The sequence below is a fragment of the Thalassophryne amazonica genome, chromosome 4, assembly GCF_902500255.1.
Source record: "Thalassophryne amazonica chromosome 4, fThaAma1.1, whole genome shotgun sequence".
Classification (NCBI taxonomy): domain Eukaryota; kingdom Metazoa; phylum Chordata; class Actinopteri; order Batrachoidiformes; family Batrachoididae; genus Thalassophryne; species Thalassophryne amazonica.
In genome coordinates this window covers 52942574-52961118 of record NC_047106.1, presented here as the reverse complement: position 1 = coordinate 52961118, position 18545 = coordinate 52942574, and the positions used below count along the sequence as shown (strand labels likewise).

The following is an 18545-nucleotide window of genomic DNA, read 5'->3' as shown; positions in this document are numbered from 1 at the left end:
AGGTGATACTGTCGCTTTAAGGACTTTTCACGGTGCGAGACGTCGCGCTGCGCTCTCAGCCGCCGTCATCAGCCTGTTTCAAGCTTAAAACCTCCACATTTCAGGCTCTATTGATCCAGGACGTCGTGAGAGAACAGAGAAGTTTCAGAAGAAGTCGGTTTCAGCATTTTATCCGGATATTCCACTGTTAAAGGAGATTTTTTTAATGAAAGACGTGCGGGCGGATTGCAGCGTCGGCTCGCAGCCGCCGCGATGCTCCGCCACAGGAAAAACACCTCTGTTGGAAGCCTTGAGGACACGTTGGAACATCTCCAGCTGATAAACAATTTCTCATATACTCACTCCACTGAAAGCCATCAAAAGTCAACTGGATTTTACAAATGGTTATCAACACGGAGGTGTTTTTCCTGTGCCGCCGCGCCGCGTCGGCTGCGTCCCGACGCGCGGACCCGTCCGCACGTCTTTCATTAAAAAAATCTCCTTTAACAGTGGAATATCCAGATAAAATGCTGAAACCGACTTCTTCTGAAACTTCTCTGTTCTCTCACGACGTCCTGGATCAATAGAGCCTGAAATGTGGAGGTTTTCAGCTTGAAACAGGCTGATGACGCTGCCTGAGAGCACAGCGCGACGTCTCGCACCGTGAAAAGTCCTTAAAGCGACAGAATCACCTCAAAATCTCTCATCAGCTGTTAAAATTTTCACTGAAAACCAGCTTAATTTTTCGAACCATGTCCACTTCGATGTGTCTCACAGGTTTAGAAAAAATTTTGATCAAACAAAGCGCCAGTCTCTCAGCAACTTCTCAGACAAAGGAATTCTGACGAGGGGCTGGACGACTCCTCCCACAAGGAGTGCTCACAGGCGAATGACGTCACCGACAGGCATGGAAAAACTCACGCATGCGCACGAGGGTGCAAGCATGTCTGACGTAAAAACATATGAATGAAATCCATATAGTTTTTGAAAAAAATAAAAAGGACCTATACTTTACGGACAGCCCTCGTAGTTTGGAGATGATCTCTGTCATAATTATATTCTGGCCTACATTCTTGCAAATGCCAAAGGCCAAAAACAGACAAGAGCATACAGCCACTGAGAAGGAGTTAGTGAAGTTATTTGAAATGTTTACTGGAAAGATGAGGAGAAGCTGAGGCTGGATTTCAGGAATTCAGTGGAAAAATAGGACTGAATTGGGATTAAGATTTGGAAGCAGACAGAAGACAACACAGTACTGAAAGGGGGTCCAACGTATTACCTTAAGTAACTGGATCCATAGCTGTCCATCAAATAGCGGGTTGTGCTATGAGTCATATAAATCTAATGAAAAGAAATCAAATCAAATCAAAGAATGAATGATGAGCACTGAAAGTGGCAAACAAAATGAGTCTGTACAGTCAAAAAACAGACACGTAAATCAGTGCACAACGTTCTCTGATCAAAAGCCTTAAATGTGCACCCTAAATGAGCATGGACAAGCAACAAGAAGCAGAACACAAGAAGCAAAAACAGCATGTAGACAGTTAGCTGTGTGGGTAGAATCTGAATGGGTTTGGATGGAGCCAGCCTACAGATGATCACATCAGTTTCATACCTAACTTAAGACACACTGTTTTAGAGTTTATAAAGGGTTGTAGTCGGAGAAGGTATTTTTTGGATTTACAGTCATATTGGCCAAGTGGTTAATGCGCTTGGTTTCACTGCAGAAGGTTCCAGGTTCAAATCCCACCCCTGCCACATTTCTCCATGTAATGTGGAGTTGTGGCAGGAAGGGCATCCAGCATAAAACCTGTGCCAATTCAACATGCAGATCCACCTTGGATTTGCTGTGGCAAGTGCAAACAAGGGAGCAGCCGAAGGGACTTACTTACAGTCATATATCTGCATGTATACCTCAAATTAACATTTAACTAGAAGCACTCAGAGAGTGCAAACCTCCTCCAAGGCCATGGGGTCACTGACGCCATAACATACACGCCGTGGAATCATTGAACCTAAAAAAAGTCTAACAATGATGTTTGCTCAGTAGTTAAAAAAATTTTCATCTGCTGTGACTGGATAGCATGTATCCTTAGCACTTGGCATCACAGTTTATTGCAACTTGCACCTTTCCCAGAAGCTACTGTCATCTGAGCACTGATATTGATATTGCATGTGCTTATAGACCTGGTCTCTAACCAGATCTTTACTCTGGATGGCATTTCCCTGACCTCTAGTAATACTGTGCGAAATCTTGGAGTCATTTTTGATCAGGATATGTCATTCAAAGCGCATATTAAACAAATATGTAGGACTGCCTTTTTGCATTTACGCAATATCTCTAAAATCAGAAAGGTCTTGTCTCAGAGTGATGCTGAAAAACTAATTCATGCATTTATTTCCTCTAGGCTGGACTATTGTAATTCATTATTATCAGGTTGTCCTAAAGGTTCCCTAAAAAGCCTTCAGTTAATTCAAAATGCTGCAGCTAGAGTACTGACGGGGACTAGAAGGAGAGAGCATATCTCACCCGTGTTGGCCTCTCTTCATTGGCTTCCTGTTAATTCTAGAATAGAATTTAAAATTCTTCTTCTTACTTATAAGGTTTTGAATAATCAGGTCCCATCTTATCTTAGGGACCTCGTAGTACCATATTACCCCATTAGAGCGCTTCGCTCTCAGACTGCGGGCTTACTTGTGGTTCCTAGGGTTTGTAAGAGTAGAATGGGAGGCAGAGCCTTCAGCTTTCAGGCTCCTCTCCTGTGGAACCAGCTCCCAATTCAGATCAGGGAGACAGATACCCTCTCTACTTTTAAGATTAGGCTTAAAACTTTCCTTTTCGCTAAGGCTTATAGTTAAGGCTGGATCAGGTGACCCTGGACTATCCCTTGGTTATGCTGCTTTAGACGTAGACTGTGGGGGGGTTCCCATGATGCACTGTTTCTTTCTCTTTTTGCTCTGTATGCATCACTCCGCATTTAATCATTAGTGATCGATCTCTGCCCCCTTCCACAGCATGTCTTTTTCCTGGTTCTTTCCCTCAGCCCCAACCAGTCTCAGCAGAAGACTGCCCCTCCCTGAGCCTGGTTCTGCTGGAGGTTTCTTCCTGTTAAAAGGGAGTTTTTCCTTCCCACTGTAGCCAAGTGCTTGCTCACAGGGGGTCGTTTTGACCGTTGGGGTTTTTCATAATTATTGTATGGCCTTGCCTTACAATATAAAGTGCCTTGGGGCAACTGTTTGTTGTGATTTGGTGCTATATAAAAAAAAAGTTGATTGACTGATTGATAGACAAAAAACAAATGAGACAAAATTCAATTCATTATTCAACTAAACTGCAAATATATGAATTTTTTAACATTTATGAAACACTTCTCTAAACAAGGCCATTGGGTCACTGACCCTAAAGAGATTCCCTCCTTGGCATAGTGATCTATTTCTTTTTGTCTCTTTCTCTAAAATTGTATATAATAATCATTAGATTATTAATATATAAACAAAAATAAATTTAAGAAATATTACAATTTGAAAACAAATGCACCCAAACGTGATGACAGCTGCAACTGCTTAATGCTAACTTTTAACATTGAAAATGCCATAGACTTGCTAACGCGTTAGCATCAGGATCCGGATCCTGATCTGGATCACCACTAAAATTTAATCACTTGTTCCTTTTGTCATTTCCAACCACTCTACAAAATTTCATCAAAATCCGTTCAAAACCTTTTGAGTTATCCTGCTGACAAACAGACAGACAAACAAACAAACGCGACCGAAAACATAACTTCCTTGGCGGAGGTAATTATTTCCACAGAATGTCACATGACCCTTGAATACACTTTGTGTATACCCCTAATCAGAGGGGTCACCATCAAGTCACTCTCAAGTCATGAATCAGCAAGTCTCAACTCATAATGACCACCAATTGTTTGCAAGCTGACTTCAGATTTGACTTGGGACTTTCAGATTGATGACTTTAGAATGACTTGACAGTGACTTTGTGCCCGTAATCTTAATTTATGATGGTTATTGCAGTTGTTGTTTCTGCATGCTTTGAGAAAAAGCCTATATTTTTCATTCTGTCTGAAAACAAACGCAAAACAATAAATTAAGATTTCGTTAAGACCCAAACCTATGTTGTTTCATCCAGAGTCCAGGAATCCCTGGATCACAACAGCAGCTTTAAAGTACAAGAGGTTTTTCTTCTTCTTCTTGTCATATCAAAGCATTGAGAAAATTCTCAGAGTGCTCGACTTATCTTTGTCGATTGTGTCATTTCAAGAAATCCTTTTATGAAAAAAAATGTTTTAAAAGGAAGAATGAGAGTGAATGGGGAGCTGTTACAGGATTTACAAAATCACAGTGAAATAACACTTTGCAGGCTCCTTTGTAATCGTCGGCTCGTCAGCAGTATAATGCTGACGTGTGAAGAATTATGGCCAGCTCAGGAAAAATGCATTCATTTTTCAGGGTAGTTACAGGCAGTTTGTTTAGCATGGATGCCGTGCATGGTAAACAGTCGCAATAGAAAATAGTCACGGGCAATATATGTTGTAAACAAGCATAAAAGGCAAAAACATTAATAATAACAACACCATGCCAAGTTAAGGTTCATGAAAACCCAGTTTGAGTTTGTTTGGAGCTCTACTGCGGGGCCCCATTGATACACAATTATTTCCTTTTGAGGAATTTTGGAAAAAGCTGATTTCTGTAATATAACAGTTGCATAAAGCTCTCAGAGGCTTGATTGCTAATTTAACTAATGGTGTGAAAAGTTAACTTGTCCCTTGATTGGGTGAAATTATAAGACATAAGCCTACTTGTTGAAATGACGAATCTGTATGCAAAATTTGGAAAATGGCTCCTTTTAGATTTCTGTGACATACTATGTCATAGACTTCCATAGATCTTTCCCATTTCAGGGGCTGCATCCTTCTAAGACTACATCCTACGAAGATCTGGCCTTCAGAAAGAGAGGAGGCCGGAACAAGCTGGTTTGAGATTAGATGGCCTGGCCAACACAGCATTTTGGTGTTGACTCATCAGCCTCTATCCCCTGTCACCTGGCAACATGGTCAGTTGCACGTGAGAAACTAGCGTAGTCTCTAACTTATGGTTTCGTTATCATTTTCCAGTACTTATTTGCTTATTATACTTTAGTTATAAACATTAGCTATTCACAGTTTTACATATGGAGTGTAACATTGTCCCTTTTTTTGTTGTTATTTACCAAACATATTGTCTTGAAAAAAGAATCTCTTGTCTCTTGTGTCCGAGCAGTAAGCTCTGATGGGCTCACTTAAAACCCACCCCGAAGAAGAAAAACTTGCAGTTCCTCGACTGACCACTTGAGGCTGGCTCCAACTTTATTAGTTTAAGACATTTTAATCCATAAAGTTCTGTATGATTGGGGCGTGGTCACTTTGAGTGACTGCTGATGAGCCGATTCCAGACACTCTCACTGTGTCTGTGTCTGCTAGCTGCTGTCCTAATGGAATATCTAAGACATCCCTGCTACAGTATTCGTGCTGATTGAAATTCACATCATATTTATTTGCACGTTGATGGTGTTAGCGCTTTTACCATACCATATCATACCAACTTTATTTATAAAGCACCTTAAAACAGCCCGTGCTGACACAAGCTGCTATACACTACAAACATAATACAAATTAAAACACATTCAAATAAAAAAGAACCACTAAAATGCAATTAAAAATGATCAAACTTAGCCTCGTTGGTGTTAAAAGCCAAGGAAGAAAGATCCAGTTTTAAACAAACTTTAAAAATAACCAATGACAGTGCCTCCCTAACACTCAGAGGCAAGCTGTTCCACAGTTTGGGAGCAACAACAGAAAAAGTCCTGTCCCTTCTGAGCTTTCTTTTCGACCTTGGCGCTTACAGGAGCAGCTGGTCAGCCGACCTGAAACCGACTAGTTACGTAAGACTGAAGAAGCCCAGAGAGGTACGATGGAACTAAACCATGGAGGGACTTAAAAACAAACATAAGAGTTTTAAAAGGAACCCTAAAATGAACCGGCAACCAGTGAAGTGCAGCCAGGACAGGAGTTGTATGCTCCCTCGTCCAAGCCCCTGTTAAAAGCCACGCCGCAGCACTCTGGACCAACTGCAGATGGGAGAGAAGTGACTGATTTACATCCACACAGAGCGAACTGCAGTAATCCAGACGAGATCATACAAAAGCATTAATAACCATCTCAAAATGTTGCCTGGAAAGAAAAGGTTTCACTGTCGCCAAACATCTCAAATGATTTCACCAATGCTGCAATTTGACTGTCCATTTTAAGATCACCATCCACCTTAAAAACTAAGATTAAGAATAACAGGTTTAAAATATGCTTCCAAGGGTCCCAAATCGACAGAGGAGGGCTCACATAGACGACTAGGTCCAAAAACTGCCACCTCTGTTTTCTTTTCATTAAAATTTTAATGGTAATGTGATATGTTAGATCCCTTTAATGCACAGTTACTGATAAGATAAGGAGTTCAAAATGTTTAATGCCCAAACCAAACCAACCTGTGGCAACAACCACCGCCCAGTCCCCAAAAATTATTTATTAAATACCTGAAGTGAGGTTAGCTTGTTAGCTTAGCTGGTTTGAACTCAAAGAGAAGGTCATGTTCAGGCTTCTTTTGTCACACACTGAGTCACCCACACTCTTTATCCATTTACAGCTTCATTGTGATGTCGCCAGAATCAGCGCTGCCAACATAGCGACGCCCAGATATGGGCTTCATAGAAAACCTATGGACATCACGCAGGCTTTGTCCAGTACATAGCCAGTCTATGGTTGTGTCTTTCATTTGGAAGCCAATGTTTCATGTGCTGGATGCATCACTGTGTCTGGCGAGGGGCGGGGTTGTTTGTTTGGGTTTTTGTGTTTGTTTTGTTTTTAGCATCAGACATCCCCTGCTGATTTATACTTTCTTGCTGAAAAGGAGACTAATATGACCCCTTTCATGTCCAGCAGAAAGAACATTAAGTGCCCGTGTGTGAGGACCAACAACGTGTGTCTGCAAACGAGCTCCACTTAACAAATGAGATAAATTATGATCTCAGACATTTATTACAGCTACTTGATTCAGAGCCGACACGGATGCTATCCTCTTAGAAAAAGGTTTAGAACTCAGCCACAGACCGAAACGAAAGTCCCCCCCATCACTACATTCCCCACGAATGTTATTTTAGAAACCTGCAAGTAGAAAAATGTAAAAATTCCAATGGAGTTCTTTCTCTGAAAATAATGAGGCGCTCTGTATTCTGTAGATACAGTAGGATTGTGCAGCTCCTTCTGTGGCTGCTAGGGAACGAGCCGCCTGCCCAACTCCCCTCAGCATTCACATCCATACCCCTCCCAACCATCAAAGGTTACCTTGACAACCAGAGTGCTAACTCATCCCCGCTCTCTACTGGTTGGTGCCGTGAAAGGCTATATGTCACCGTGATTGGCAGCGCACCTGAACCCTCCAGGGGAACGAGCCAATAGGAAGTCGTAGATCAGGCGGGCGCAGTCGCAGCTGGGTGTGCGCGATGCATCTGCAGGGCGTGGTTCACGGCGGGGGCAGAGGGGGAGTTACACATTTGTATTCACGCCAGTATGTTTTTTTTTTTTTAAAAAAAGCTCCCACAGCTTCATCCATCAGTCTCTCTTCTCCTTCACTTCTGATCCTTCTGTTCCTCCTCATTTCATTACATGCAAAACAAGTGTTTGATTTGTGAAGTGTGAAGTGTGAGCGACACAAATTAAGAACCGCGAGCTCTAAACCAACACGTCTTCTTCAGGGTCACGCCATCACTCCAATATTTGAGCAGTAGTGGGGGGTCAAGGTTCAGCCGTGTGGATGCACCATCACCTCCGCGTGGCCTTTAATCACATGCTGACCTCAGAGTTTGATGCGTAAATCCTATTTTTCGTTTTCTCTGCCAGTCGGCAATATGAAATTTTAAAAAAGAACCCAGACATTTTGGCATTTCCAGTTGCAATGTGTCTTGGTTGTGTCGTCTTAATATGCAAGTCTCTGGTGACTTATTGGGTCTGAGCTCATGCATGCTTATAATTGTCAAAAATTGACCTCAGCACTTAACTCTGCTTTTACTTATTCACCATTTGCAGTGAGTCAGAGGGAAGATGCATGAGGTTGTTTGGGAATATGGGATATGACATCATTGTTGGAACAGAGGGGTGTCATTTACTTAGAGAGAGCTGAGAGTGTGAGTGAAATAAAATACCATCAGAGTTCCAAATGATCTCATGTCAGTGTAAGAAGAAGAATCACTCTTACGGTTTGGTGCTGTGACCATTCAATCACAAAAATGATTAATTCCATTGTGCAAAGGGTTTTTTTTTGGGGGGGGGGGGGCAGTTGAGAAGCAGGTTGATGCATTATGAAAGCACACAAATCAGTTTGATCTCATTGTGATTCATTTACAGCTGTGTACAAAAAATACTGGGCAGGGTTACAAATAAATTGTCTTTAAGATGCGGTATAATGATATCCAATCATTTACAATAAGGGATGATACTCATTACATTATCAGGTTGTCCTAAAAGTTCCCTAAAAAGCCTTCAGTTGGTTCAGAATGCTGCAGCTAGAGTACTGACGGGGACTAGCAGGAGAGAGCATATCTCACCCATATTGGCCTCTCTTCATTGGCTTCCTGTTAATTCTAGAATAGAATTTAAAATTCTTCTTCTTACTTATAAGGTTTTGAATAATCAGGTCCCATCTTATCTTAGGGACCTCGTAGTACCATATTACCCCATTAGAGCGCTTCGCTCTCAGACTGCGGGCTTACTTGTAGTTCCTAGGGTTTGTAAGAGTAGAATGGGAGGCAGAGCCTTCAGCTTTCAGGCTCCTCTCCTGTGGAACCAGCTCCCAATTCAGATCAGGGAGACAGATACCCTCTCTACTTTTAAGATTAGGCTTAAAACTTTCCTTTTCGCTAAGGCTTATAGTTAGGGCTGGATCGGGTGACCCTGGACCATCCCTTGGTTATGTTGCTTTAGACGTAGACTGTGGGGGGGTTCCCATGATGCACTGTTTCTTTCTCTTTTTGCTCCGTATGCATCACTCTGCATTTAATCATTAGTGATCGATCTCTGCCCCCCTTCTCGGCATGTCTTTTTCCTGGTTCTTTCCCTCAGCCCCAACCAGTCTCAGCAGAAGACTGCCCCTCCCTGAGCCTGGTTCTGCTGGAGGTTTCTTCCTGTTAAAAGGGAGTTTTTCCTTCCCACTGTGGCCAAGTGCTTGCTCATAGGGGGTCGTTTTGACCGTTGGGGTTTTTCATAATTATTGTATGGCCTTGCCTTACAATATGGAGCGCCTTGGGGCAACTGTTTGTTGTGATTTGGCGCTATATAAAAAAAAAGTTGATTGATTGATTGATTACATTTTAAACTGAATTCTTTTGGGGGAGCTATTCTGTGGTATTACAGAAGAAGATAATAATCATCAGTTACATATTTGTTCACTGTTATTCAATTTGTTGAATCATACATTAGATAGTCAATCAAGAAAGTTATCAAGCATTTACTATCATGAAAACATCTGCTGCTATAAATTCTCTGCAACATTCAATCCATCCATCCATCCATTTTCTTCCACTTTATCCGGAGTCGGGTCGCGGGGGCAGCAGCTCAAGCAAAGCCGCCCAGACCTCCCGATCCACACACACCTCCCCCAGCTCCTCCGGGGGAACCCTAAGGCGTTCCCAAGCCAGCCAAGAGATGTAATCTTCCAGCATGTCATGGGTCTTCCCCGGGGCCTCCTCCCAATGGGACGTGCCCGGAACACCTCTCCAGCGAGGTGTCCAGGGAGCATCCGGAAAAGATGCCCGAGCCACCTCAACTGACTCCTTTCGACGTGGAGGAGCAGCGGCTCGACTCCGAGCTCCTCCCGAGTGACCGAGCTCCTCACCCTATCTCTAAGGGAGCGTCCAGCCACCCTGCGGAGGAAACTCATCTCGGCCACTTGTACCCGCGATCTCATTCTTTCGGTCATGAGCCAAATCTCATGACCATAGGTGAGGATTGGAACGTAGATCGATCGGTAAATCGAGAGCTATGCCCCCCTACTCAGCTCTCTCTTCACCACGACGGTCCGATACAGTGACCGCATCACTGCAGACGCTGCACCGATCCGTCTATCGATCTCACGCTCCATCCGTCCCTCACTCATGAACAAGTCCCCGAGATACGTAAACTCCTCCACTTGAGGCAAGGACACTCCACCGACCTGAAGAGGGCAAAGCACCTTTTTCCAGTCGAGAACCATGGCCTCAGATTTGGAGGTGCTGATTTTCATCCCGGACGCCCAACACTCGGCTGCAAACCGCCCCAGTGCACGCTGAAGGTCCTGATTTGACGAAGCCAACAGAACCACATCGTCCGCAAACAGCAGAGATGAGATTCTGTGGTTCCCAAACCAGACCCCCTCTACACCCTGGCTGCGCCTAGAAATTCTGCCCATAAAAATAATGAACAAAACCGGTGACAAAGGGCAGCCCTGGCGGAGGCCAACGTGCACTGGAAACAGGTTTGACTTACTACCGGCAATGCAAACCAAGCTCCTGCTGCAGTCGTACAGGGACCGGATAGCCCTTAGCAAAGGACCCCGTACTCCCGGAGCACTCCCCACAGGGTGCCCCGAGGGACACGGTCGAACGCCTTCTCCAGATCCACAAAACACATGTGGACTGGTTGGGCGAACTCCCATGAACGCTCGAGCACCCAATGGAGCGTGTAGAGCTGGTCCAGTGTGCTGCGACCAGGACGAAAACTACACTGCTCCTCCTGAATCCGAGGTTCGACCATCGGTCGAATTCTCCTCTCCAGTACTCTGGAATAGACCTTACTGGGGAGGCTGAGGAGTGTGATCCCCTATAGTTGGAACACACCCTCCGGTCCCCCTTCTTAAACAGAGGGACCACCATCCCGGTCTGCCAATCCAGAGGCACTGTCCCCGATCACCACGCGATGTTGCAGAGGCATGTCAGCCAAGACAGTCCCACAACATCCAGAGACTTAAGGTACTCAGGACGGATTTCATCCACCCCAGGAGCTTTCTAACCACCTCAGTGACTTCTGCCTGGGTAATGGATGAGTCCGCCTCTGGGTCCCCAGTCTCTGCTTCCTCTTCGGAAGATGTGACGATGGGATTGAGATCCTCGAAGTACTCCTTCCACCGCCCAACAATATCCCCAGTCAGGGTCAACAGCTCCCCACTCGCACCGTAAACAGTGCCGGTGGAGAGCTGCTTCCGCCTCCCGAGGCGTCGGACGGTTTGCCAGAATCTCTTCGAGGCCGACCGATAGTCCTCCTCCATAGCCTCCCCGAACTCCTCCCAGACCCGAGTTTTTGCCTCTGCGACTGCACGGGATGCGGCACGCTTGGCCTGCCGGTACCTGTCAGCTGCCTCTGGGGTCCCACCTACCAACAAAGATAAGTAGGACTCCTTCTTCAGCTTGACGGCATCCCTTACTTCCGGTGTCCATCACCGGGTTCGGGGATTGCCGCTGCGACAGGCACCAGAGACCTTGCGACCACAGCTACGAGCGGCCACATCAACAATGGAGGTGGAGAACATGGTACACTCGGACTCCATGTCTCCAACCTCCCCCGGGATCTGGGAGAAGCTCTCCCAGAGGTGGGAGTTGAAGACCTCCCTGACAGAGGGTTCTGCCAGTCGTTCCCAGCAGACCCTCACGATACGTTTGGGCCTGCCAGGTCTGACCGGCTTCCTCCCCTCCCAGCGGATCCAACTCACCACCAGGTGGTGATCGGTCGACAGCTCTGCCCCTCTCTTTACTCGAGTGTCCAAAACATGTGGCCGAAGGTCAGATGATACGACTACAAAGTCGATCATCGACCTCCGGCTCAGGGTGTCCTGGTGCCACGTGCACTTATGGACACACTTGTGCTCGACCATGGTGTTCGTGATGGACAAACTGTGACTAGCACAGAAGTCCAACAACTGAACACCACTCGGGTTCAGATCGGGGAGGCCGTACTTCCCGATCACCCCCCTCCAGGTCTCACTGTCGCCGCCCACGTGGGCGTTGAAATCCCCCAGGAGAACAATGGAGTCCCCAGTCGGAGCACTATCTAGTACCCCTCCCAGGGACTCCAGGAAGGTCGGGTACTCTGCACTGCTGCTCAGCCCATAGGCCAAGACAACGGTGAAAGACCTGTCCCCGACCCGAAGGCGTAGGGACGCGACCCTCTCGTTCACCGGAGTGAACTCCAACACATGGCGACTGAGCTGGGGAGCAATAAGCAGTGCAACACCAGCTCTCCGCCTCTCCCCGTGGGCAACGCCAGAAAAATGAAGCGTCCAGCCCCTCTCCAGATTTGGGTACCATAGCCCATGCTGTGCGTGGAACATTCAATTTTTGGTTTAATATTATTATTATTATTATTATTAATTTTGAAAATTAACACATGCAAAATAGCAAATTTAGTGTTTTACTAGCAAACTAATGCAGAAAGAACATCAAAAAACAGATTTATACAGAAACAATGAGGTGTCTAAAAAAGTTTTTGCCCAGTACTGTGTGATTAATAGCTCTAGAAATGCATTATACAATTACAAAATTTAATAATAATAACAATAATAGTATTAATAACAATAAAGGTTGTTTTTTCTTCAAAATGTCAACTGACAGAAAAAGACAAAGGTCATGATTATGAATCTATGTGTTTTACTAGTTTAGTATAATTTGGAATTGAAAATGAATTATTTTCAGACAGCCATCAAATTAAACTATTGTTAATGTTGTTGGACTTCAAACCACTAATTGTTGGATCTAGGTTTTGTTAGATTGTTTTAACCACCTACTTTGAAAACAAGTATCAAGCATCATCAGCTCATCCATCCAACATTTACTGTATCCATGATTTGTCCGTCTTCTTCTACTTGCTCAGTTAAAGGGGTGATATTGTATAAAATCAGTTTTTAGCCTCATGTTAGTTACATGTGGTTGGATTGGCACATTAGCCAAAGTCCCATCATCTGAAGATTGTCCATATCAGTATTCTCAAACTTTCTGCAATTCCTTTAGTACTTCTGTGACATACGTATAGTATGCTCTGTGGAACAAGCCCAATAAGTTGGGTCTTTGGGGAATGCCCACACTGGCTCTGGTAGAAAGATGAAGATACCCTCACTGTGTCCCATTCAGTGGCTGCATTCTTCTAAGGCTGTATCATACAAAGATCTGTCCTTCCAAGACCACACAGGCCGAACCAACCATTCTGAAATGAGATGGTCTAGCCCACGGAGAATTTTACTATTGCATCACCTTTTCCTGCTCCTACCCTCTGATGCTTGGCAACCATGACAGCTACAACTCACAAGCTAGCCTAATGCCCATAACCCATAGTTTAGAAATAATTTTTCAATACTTATATATACTACACCTGTTACATTCTTCATTTTTTGGGGAAGAAGGATGCATTCATTGGCCACATTACAAGGAGCCTTTGAAAGGAGACAATCTCGTCGCACCTCTATAATGTATGTAGCCGACAAACATAGGTTTAGAAGAATGCGGCCCCTGAATTCAGACACAGCCAATGTCTTGAAAGGGAAAGTGAATGTACCATTCACTCTCACATTCATGCCTACAGTTTATTTGGGATCATCAATTCGCCCAATCTGTGTGTTTTTGGCTGCAGGGGGGAGCCAGAACCCAGAGAAAACTGAAACAAATACGAGAGGTATATGAAAATTCCACATTGAAAGACCCGAGGGTGGATTTTAAACTAGCACAATTTTATGTTGGAAATATTCTGCCAAAAATGTGCTGCACAGTCGACAAATTCATGACAAATTCACTTTGAGTTATACAACACATCACATACTTGCATGTTATTGCATTGTAATATATAGAGTATCAGCGGATAATGACCACAATCGACTATAATCCCATCATATGTAATAGAAACCTTTGACAATTGCATATTGAATAGAGCGGCTCTTAAATGAACCTTGATCACATATGGCCTTGCAGGCGTCTGTCTCAGTGTCTGTGCAGCACACACACATTTTCATTCATAAATACTGCAGCACCTCCCAAAGGTAGAGCACAGTGCAAGGTACCCTCCATTGAGTTTTTCAGACTCCGCGTTAGCTGTGCACTGTTTAAAACATTTCCTCAGTGACTCTGTAGTAAGACAACATATTTGCAATATCAGGTTAATCAAATTATTCATTAAAACTAGCTTGCAGTGTTTCCTCATCCAACACGCTCTTCTACGGTTACCATAGATACACTTTAATTAAAACACAGAAGAGCAGTTTTGCATTCTCCGGCGCAAAGTGGAATGTTTAGAGTGAATTTGGAGAATTTTCCTTCTTGAGAGGAAAAAATAGCCAATTATGCAATGTGCTTACAACCATAATCGCTGTGAAGTGGCAAAATGGTTTGTTTGCCCGGTGGATTCAATGACCTGCTGCTCAGCTTCACTTGCTCTGCAGAGTTGCACAGCAAAACGTGTAGGTGGCAAACTTCCACCTTCACGGACACAGTCGCAGTGCATGACGGATGGATTTGTCTTTATGCACGAGTGGCAAGTCTGCACGGACGCACTAAAATGTTTTCAGCGCATTATCTAGATTTGTCCATCGGCTGCAGCCTGCACTCCCTCTCCTCCTCTTTTCCTCGGGTTAGCACCGGCTATTGTGAGAACCACACCCCAGAGTCAGTGGCTTTACCAACAAATCCATAGCCACACCACCATACCCCCCCCCCCCCAACCTTAGTGACACACATGAGCAACACGCCACCTTCCCAGTGCTTCACTGTCATTAGAGAGTTAGAGGAGGAGAGAGCAGTGAGGTAAATGCTGTTTGAATTACCACAAAGCTCACACGAATGCAGACCAAGCACACATAGAATCTTTCTTTTTTTTTTTTTACCTCAGTGCTTCACCCCAACCTTGGATCGAGTATTTCTATGCTCAGGAATGCAAGAAGGCTCCTTCATGCCACATGCCCAACAGGTGTATTTTCTACATATGTTTCACCTTAATGTGCATTTAATGATGATGTCTGCTATCAGACATGGTAGGAAATATATGATCACATCCTGCTGCTGGCACACCAGCCTACAACCCTCCTGCAAGAACACAAAAGACCGAACTGATTTCCCCCCTCCATCTTCCTCGCTTTCTCAGTCGAAATGCTGCCCACTCATTCCCTCTGTCTCTCTCTCGCTCTCTCTTTCACTCTCTCTTTCTCTCTCAGGCACAGCGGCACACCACACCCTGTTAGTCAGATATTTCCTGCAGATGAGGAGAGGCGTGCTCAGGTGGTACCCATGCCTCAGCTGCCATGCACCGTCTCCGTCGCTCTCCTTTGCGCGGTTTCTCCGCAATGCTACGGGAACTGATGCACGATAGCATCTAATAAGAAAAGCATGCCCCATCGTCATCACAGCCTCCAGAGCAGCCTTTAATTAAATTATACCAGCTCCACAACTGAACAAAGGATCAGCAGTCACCGGTGAGCTCAAAGGGGCCAGGGATGAAGATGAGGACTGAGGGGAAATGGGAAGGTGGGGGTGATATTGAGGAGCTGCGGCTCATACTTTGCCTGAAGCCGAACTCAGAGGAAAGGGGTGTAGTCAAAGTATGAGGGATTTCCAGGTGTTGAGATGCAGTTGTGAGTAGAAATGAGTGGAGGGTGAGCTAGACAGGAGGTCTCGGCTAGATTTTGGTGAAAGAAGAATGGATGAGATGTGACTGCATGCCTAGTCTTTAAGCTATCAGCTCTTAAGGAACTGTTTTGCAGTTGAATTTGGGAGTGGATTTTGTTGTAAAACCACATAAAGCTGCAAATGCGAGGACCTCACTGACATTGGAGAAGGAGGAGACATAAATTAAGTGCTGCTCAGCCACTCCCATGGTGAGGAGAGCCCTTAGCGCACCACAGTGCTAGGACCCACAGCACTATTGGCCTTTTTGAAGCAGAAACTATATGCTGTCTGCCTGCTCATGCACGAAAATCCACAGAGCCTGTCTGAATTAATTTGTGCCTTTGGTACAGGATGATAAGTGCTCATAAACTGGGATGATATCTTGTTGCGGTGAGGTGCACATTTGAGGTGACAGCAGCAGCAGCGGCAACATTGCATTTGTTAAAAAAGCCGGCGCCTCACCCACATGGCTGCATTGTGGCAGCACGCCTACTTTTCTCTCCTCCATGTTTCCTCACCTTCGCACCAGCTGTCCACTTTGCCATCCTATAGCTCCTTTATTTGCCGTTCTGCTTTGCTGCATACCTGCCTCTCCCTACCTTCCCCCACACCGCCCCCCCACCTTCCTCCCTCCACAACTGCTACACCTCTATTTGAATGCATTCACACACTTCCCTTTCTCTGCTGCTGCCGCCAAGCTCCACCTTCACCTTGCATACTTTTGCACCCAACTACCTCTTCTTGTACCAGCTACACCCTCGCTCTCGCCTCTCTGCATCCAGTTCTTCCTCTTTTTTAAAAACTTGCTCCTTGTCTCTCTCCTCCCTATCAGAGCCAATATGACTCATCCAAGCTGATATTTAAGAAGCAATCAACTGCCATCAGAATCCAGTGTGTCTGGTAAAAGATGTAATTAGTGCACACCTGATCACAGAGGGAAAACTGCTCAAATACAACAGACACAATCCACAATCCAAACCCACCCACCTCTATGCAACACCTTTTTTTCATTGCCACTCAGAATAGCTGTAGGTTATTATAAACTATCCAGCGCAACCCTTTCACACCCTTTAAATGAGTGCACTCTTCATAGAACCCTCCATTGACAGCATCCACTTATAAAGCTGGAAGGCTTTCATAATCCATTTAGACTCATTTATTCCCATTGTATTCCCCTGAGACCATTGACATGATGGTGATGCTCACTCAGTCCGCACCCCACCCTTTTTTCTTTCACTGTGCAAATTTACGTTCTCTTGGCACCCATTTCCACATAATAAAGACACAAAAAAGCTGTTTATACTTTCATTTCAAAGCATTAAAAGCAGACTATTTGTTGGTGTAATTACTACAAATCAATGAATTCAACAGATCTCCAGAACAATTGAAGGATCTTTTCAGCACCATGGACGGAGGCAGCATGAGAATATGGCACCTATCAGCTGCTATTCAATAATCTTTCATTTAAAAAAAACAAAGATGATCAATAGGCAGGAATACCCCACTGCCCAAGACTGAGTTACATTCTTGTGGCTTTCTGCAAATACAGTGTGAGGTCTGTGAAGCATTGAGGCTGCATCCATTCATGCAGGATAATCACATTAACTAGGCGTGTCTGGCTCCTGTGGCTCGACTTCAACCGAAACAAGACCAACTCAAAGGAAACAACAGCAAACATTTTCTGTCATCTCATCCTCAAAAAAGCAGCCTGATCGGACTCCAAATGCATAGTGACAAAGTTCAGAGTTCACAGACGCACGAATGAAATGAAGGAGAAAGCAAATGAGAGCAATTTACCGGTTTGGTTCTTCTTATGCAGCACAGCATAGTTATAGCGCTCCCTGTTCTTCTCTGCTTCTTTTTTTCTCCCTTTCACTTCTTCTCCTTCTTCTTCTTCTCTCCCACCCTCTCCCTCTCTCTCTCTCACTCTCACACACACTCTCTCTCGCTCTCTCTCTTTCTCTCTCTCTCTCTCTCTCTCTCAACAGCTAAGATGCTCTGTGCCTTTACTCATCCCACTGTGCGTGCACGCAGTCTTCAGTCAGTCTGCCCGGGTGCACCTTTCTCCCTCTCTCTCTCTCTTACTCGTTGCCTGACAATGGCTACAACCCGTCCTTTAAACCCCTCCCTTACCCTGACTCCCTCCATCCTCTCTCCTCCCCTCTTTCTTTCACATTAACTGACACTACACCCCCTCCTCACCCCCATTTGCACTCATAGCGATGAACCCCCACCTCCTTTAAATCAGCACTCCTTCTCTTCTACATCTTCTCACCCTCCTGTTCCTCCTCCTCCTCCTCCTCCTCCTCTTTTTCTTTCAGCCTGGATCCAGCAAAATCTCCAGCCCCACCCTAAAAACCTTCCTGAATGACTGACTGGATACCTCCAATTTTTAATGTTTTTGTTCTTCTTAAAACTGCTTTTGCCTCCTCTCTGCATCACTACCCTCTCCCTTCCCCTCCTTTTCCACACACAAGGAGGTGTCATTTTTAAAAAGAGGCCTCCTCTGACTGGTCAGGCTCCCTCCTCTGTTCTCTGGATGATGGATCTGTGTTGTGTATGTGTGTGTTCTCCGTTGAAATTGCCACAGCGATGCCAAAAGCACATTTTGTGGCAAAATCCGGATAAGATTTTGCCAGGTCGAGAAGCGATGATGATGATGATCAAAAATGCACTATCGCGCATCCTTACGTGCACACCCGCACACACGCTGTACTCTTAACACACGTCACCCCACACACACACGCACACACACCGCCATCACCACCCGCCCCCATACCCAGCACTCTCTGTTCTCATGGAAACACCAGCAGATAGATGAGAAGAGCAGAGGAGGAGTGTGCGAGAGAGA

At 45.0% G+C, this 18545-nt stretch overlaps 1 protein-coding gene across 2 annotated transcripts in view; it reads right to left on the bottom strand.

Moving 5' to 3' along the window:
• Positions 1 to 17769, bottom strand: part of gap43 (growth associated protein 43) — a 43999-nt gene extending 26230 nt beyond the window's left edge. Inside the window, exon 1 of one of the 2 annotated variants that reach the window (XM_034167917.1) lies at positions 17492 to 17769. In XM_034167917.1, the coding sequence (XP_034023808.1) occupies positions 17492 to 17521 (30 nt within the window). In that variant the 5' untranslated portion in view covers positions 17522 to 17769. Of the gene's footprint in view, positions 1 to 16156; positions 16182 to 17491 lie in introns of those variants that run through there. The other variant, XM_034167918.1, reaches the window with a different exon arrangement.
• Between the last annotated feature and the right edge of the window lie 776 nt (positions 17770 to 18545).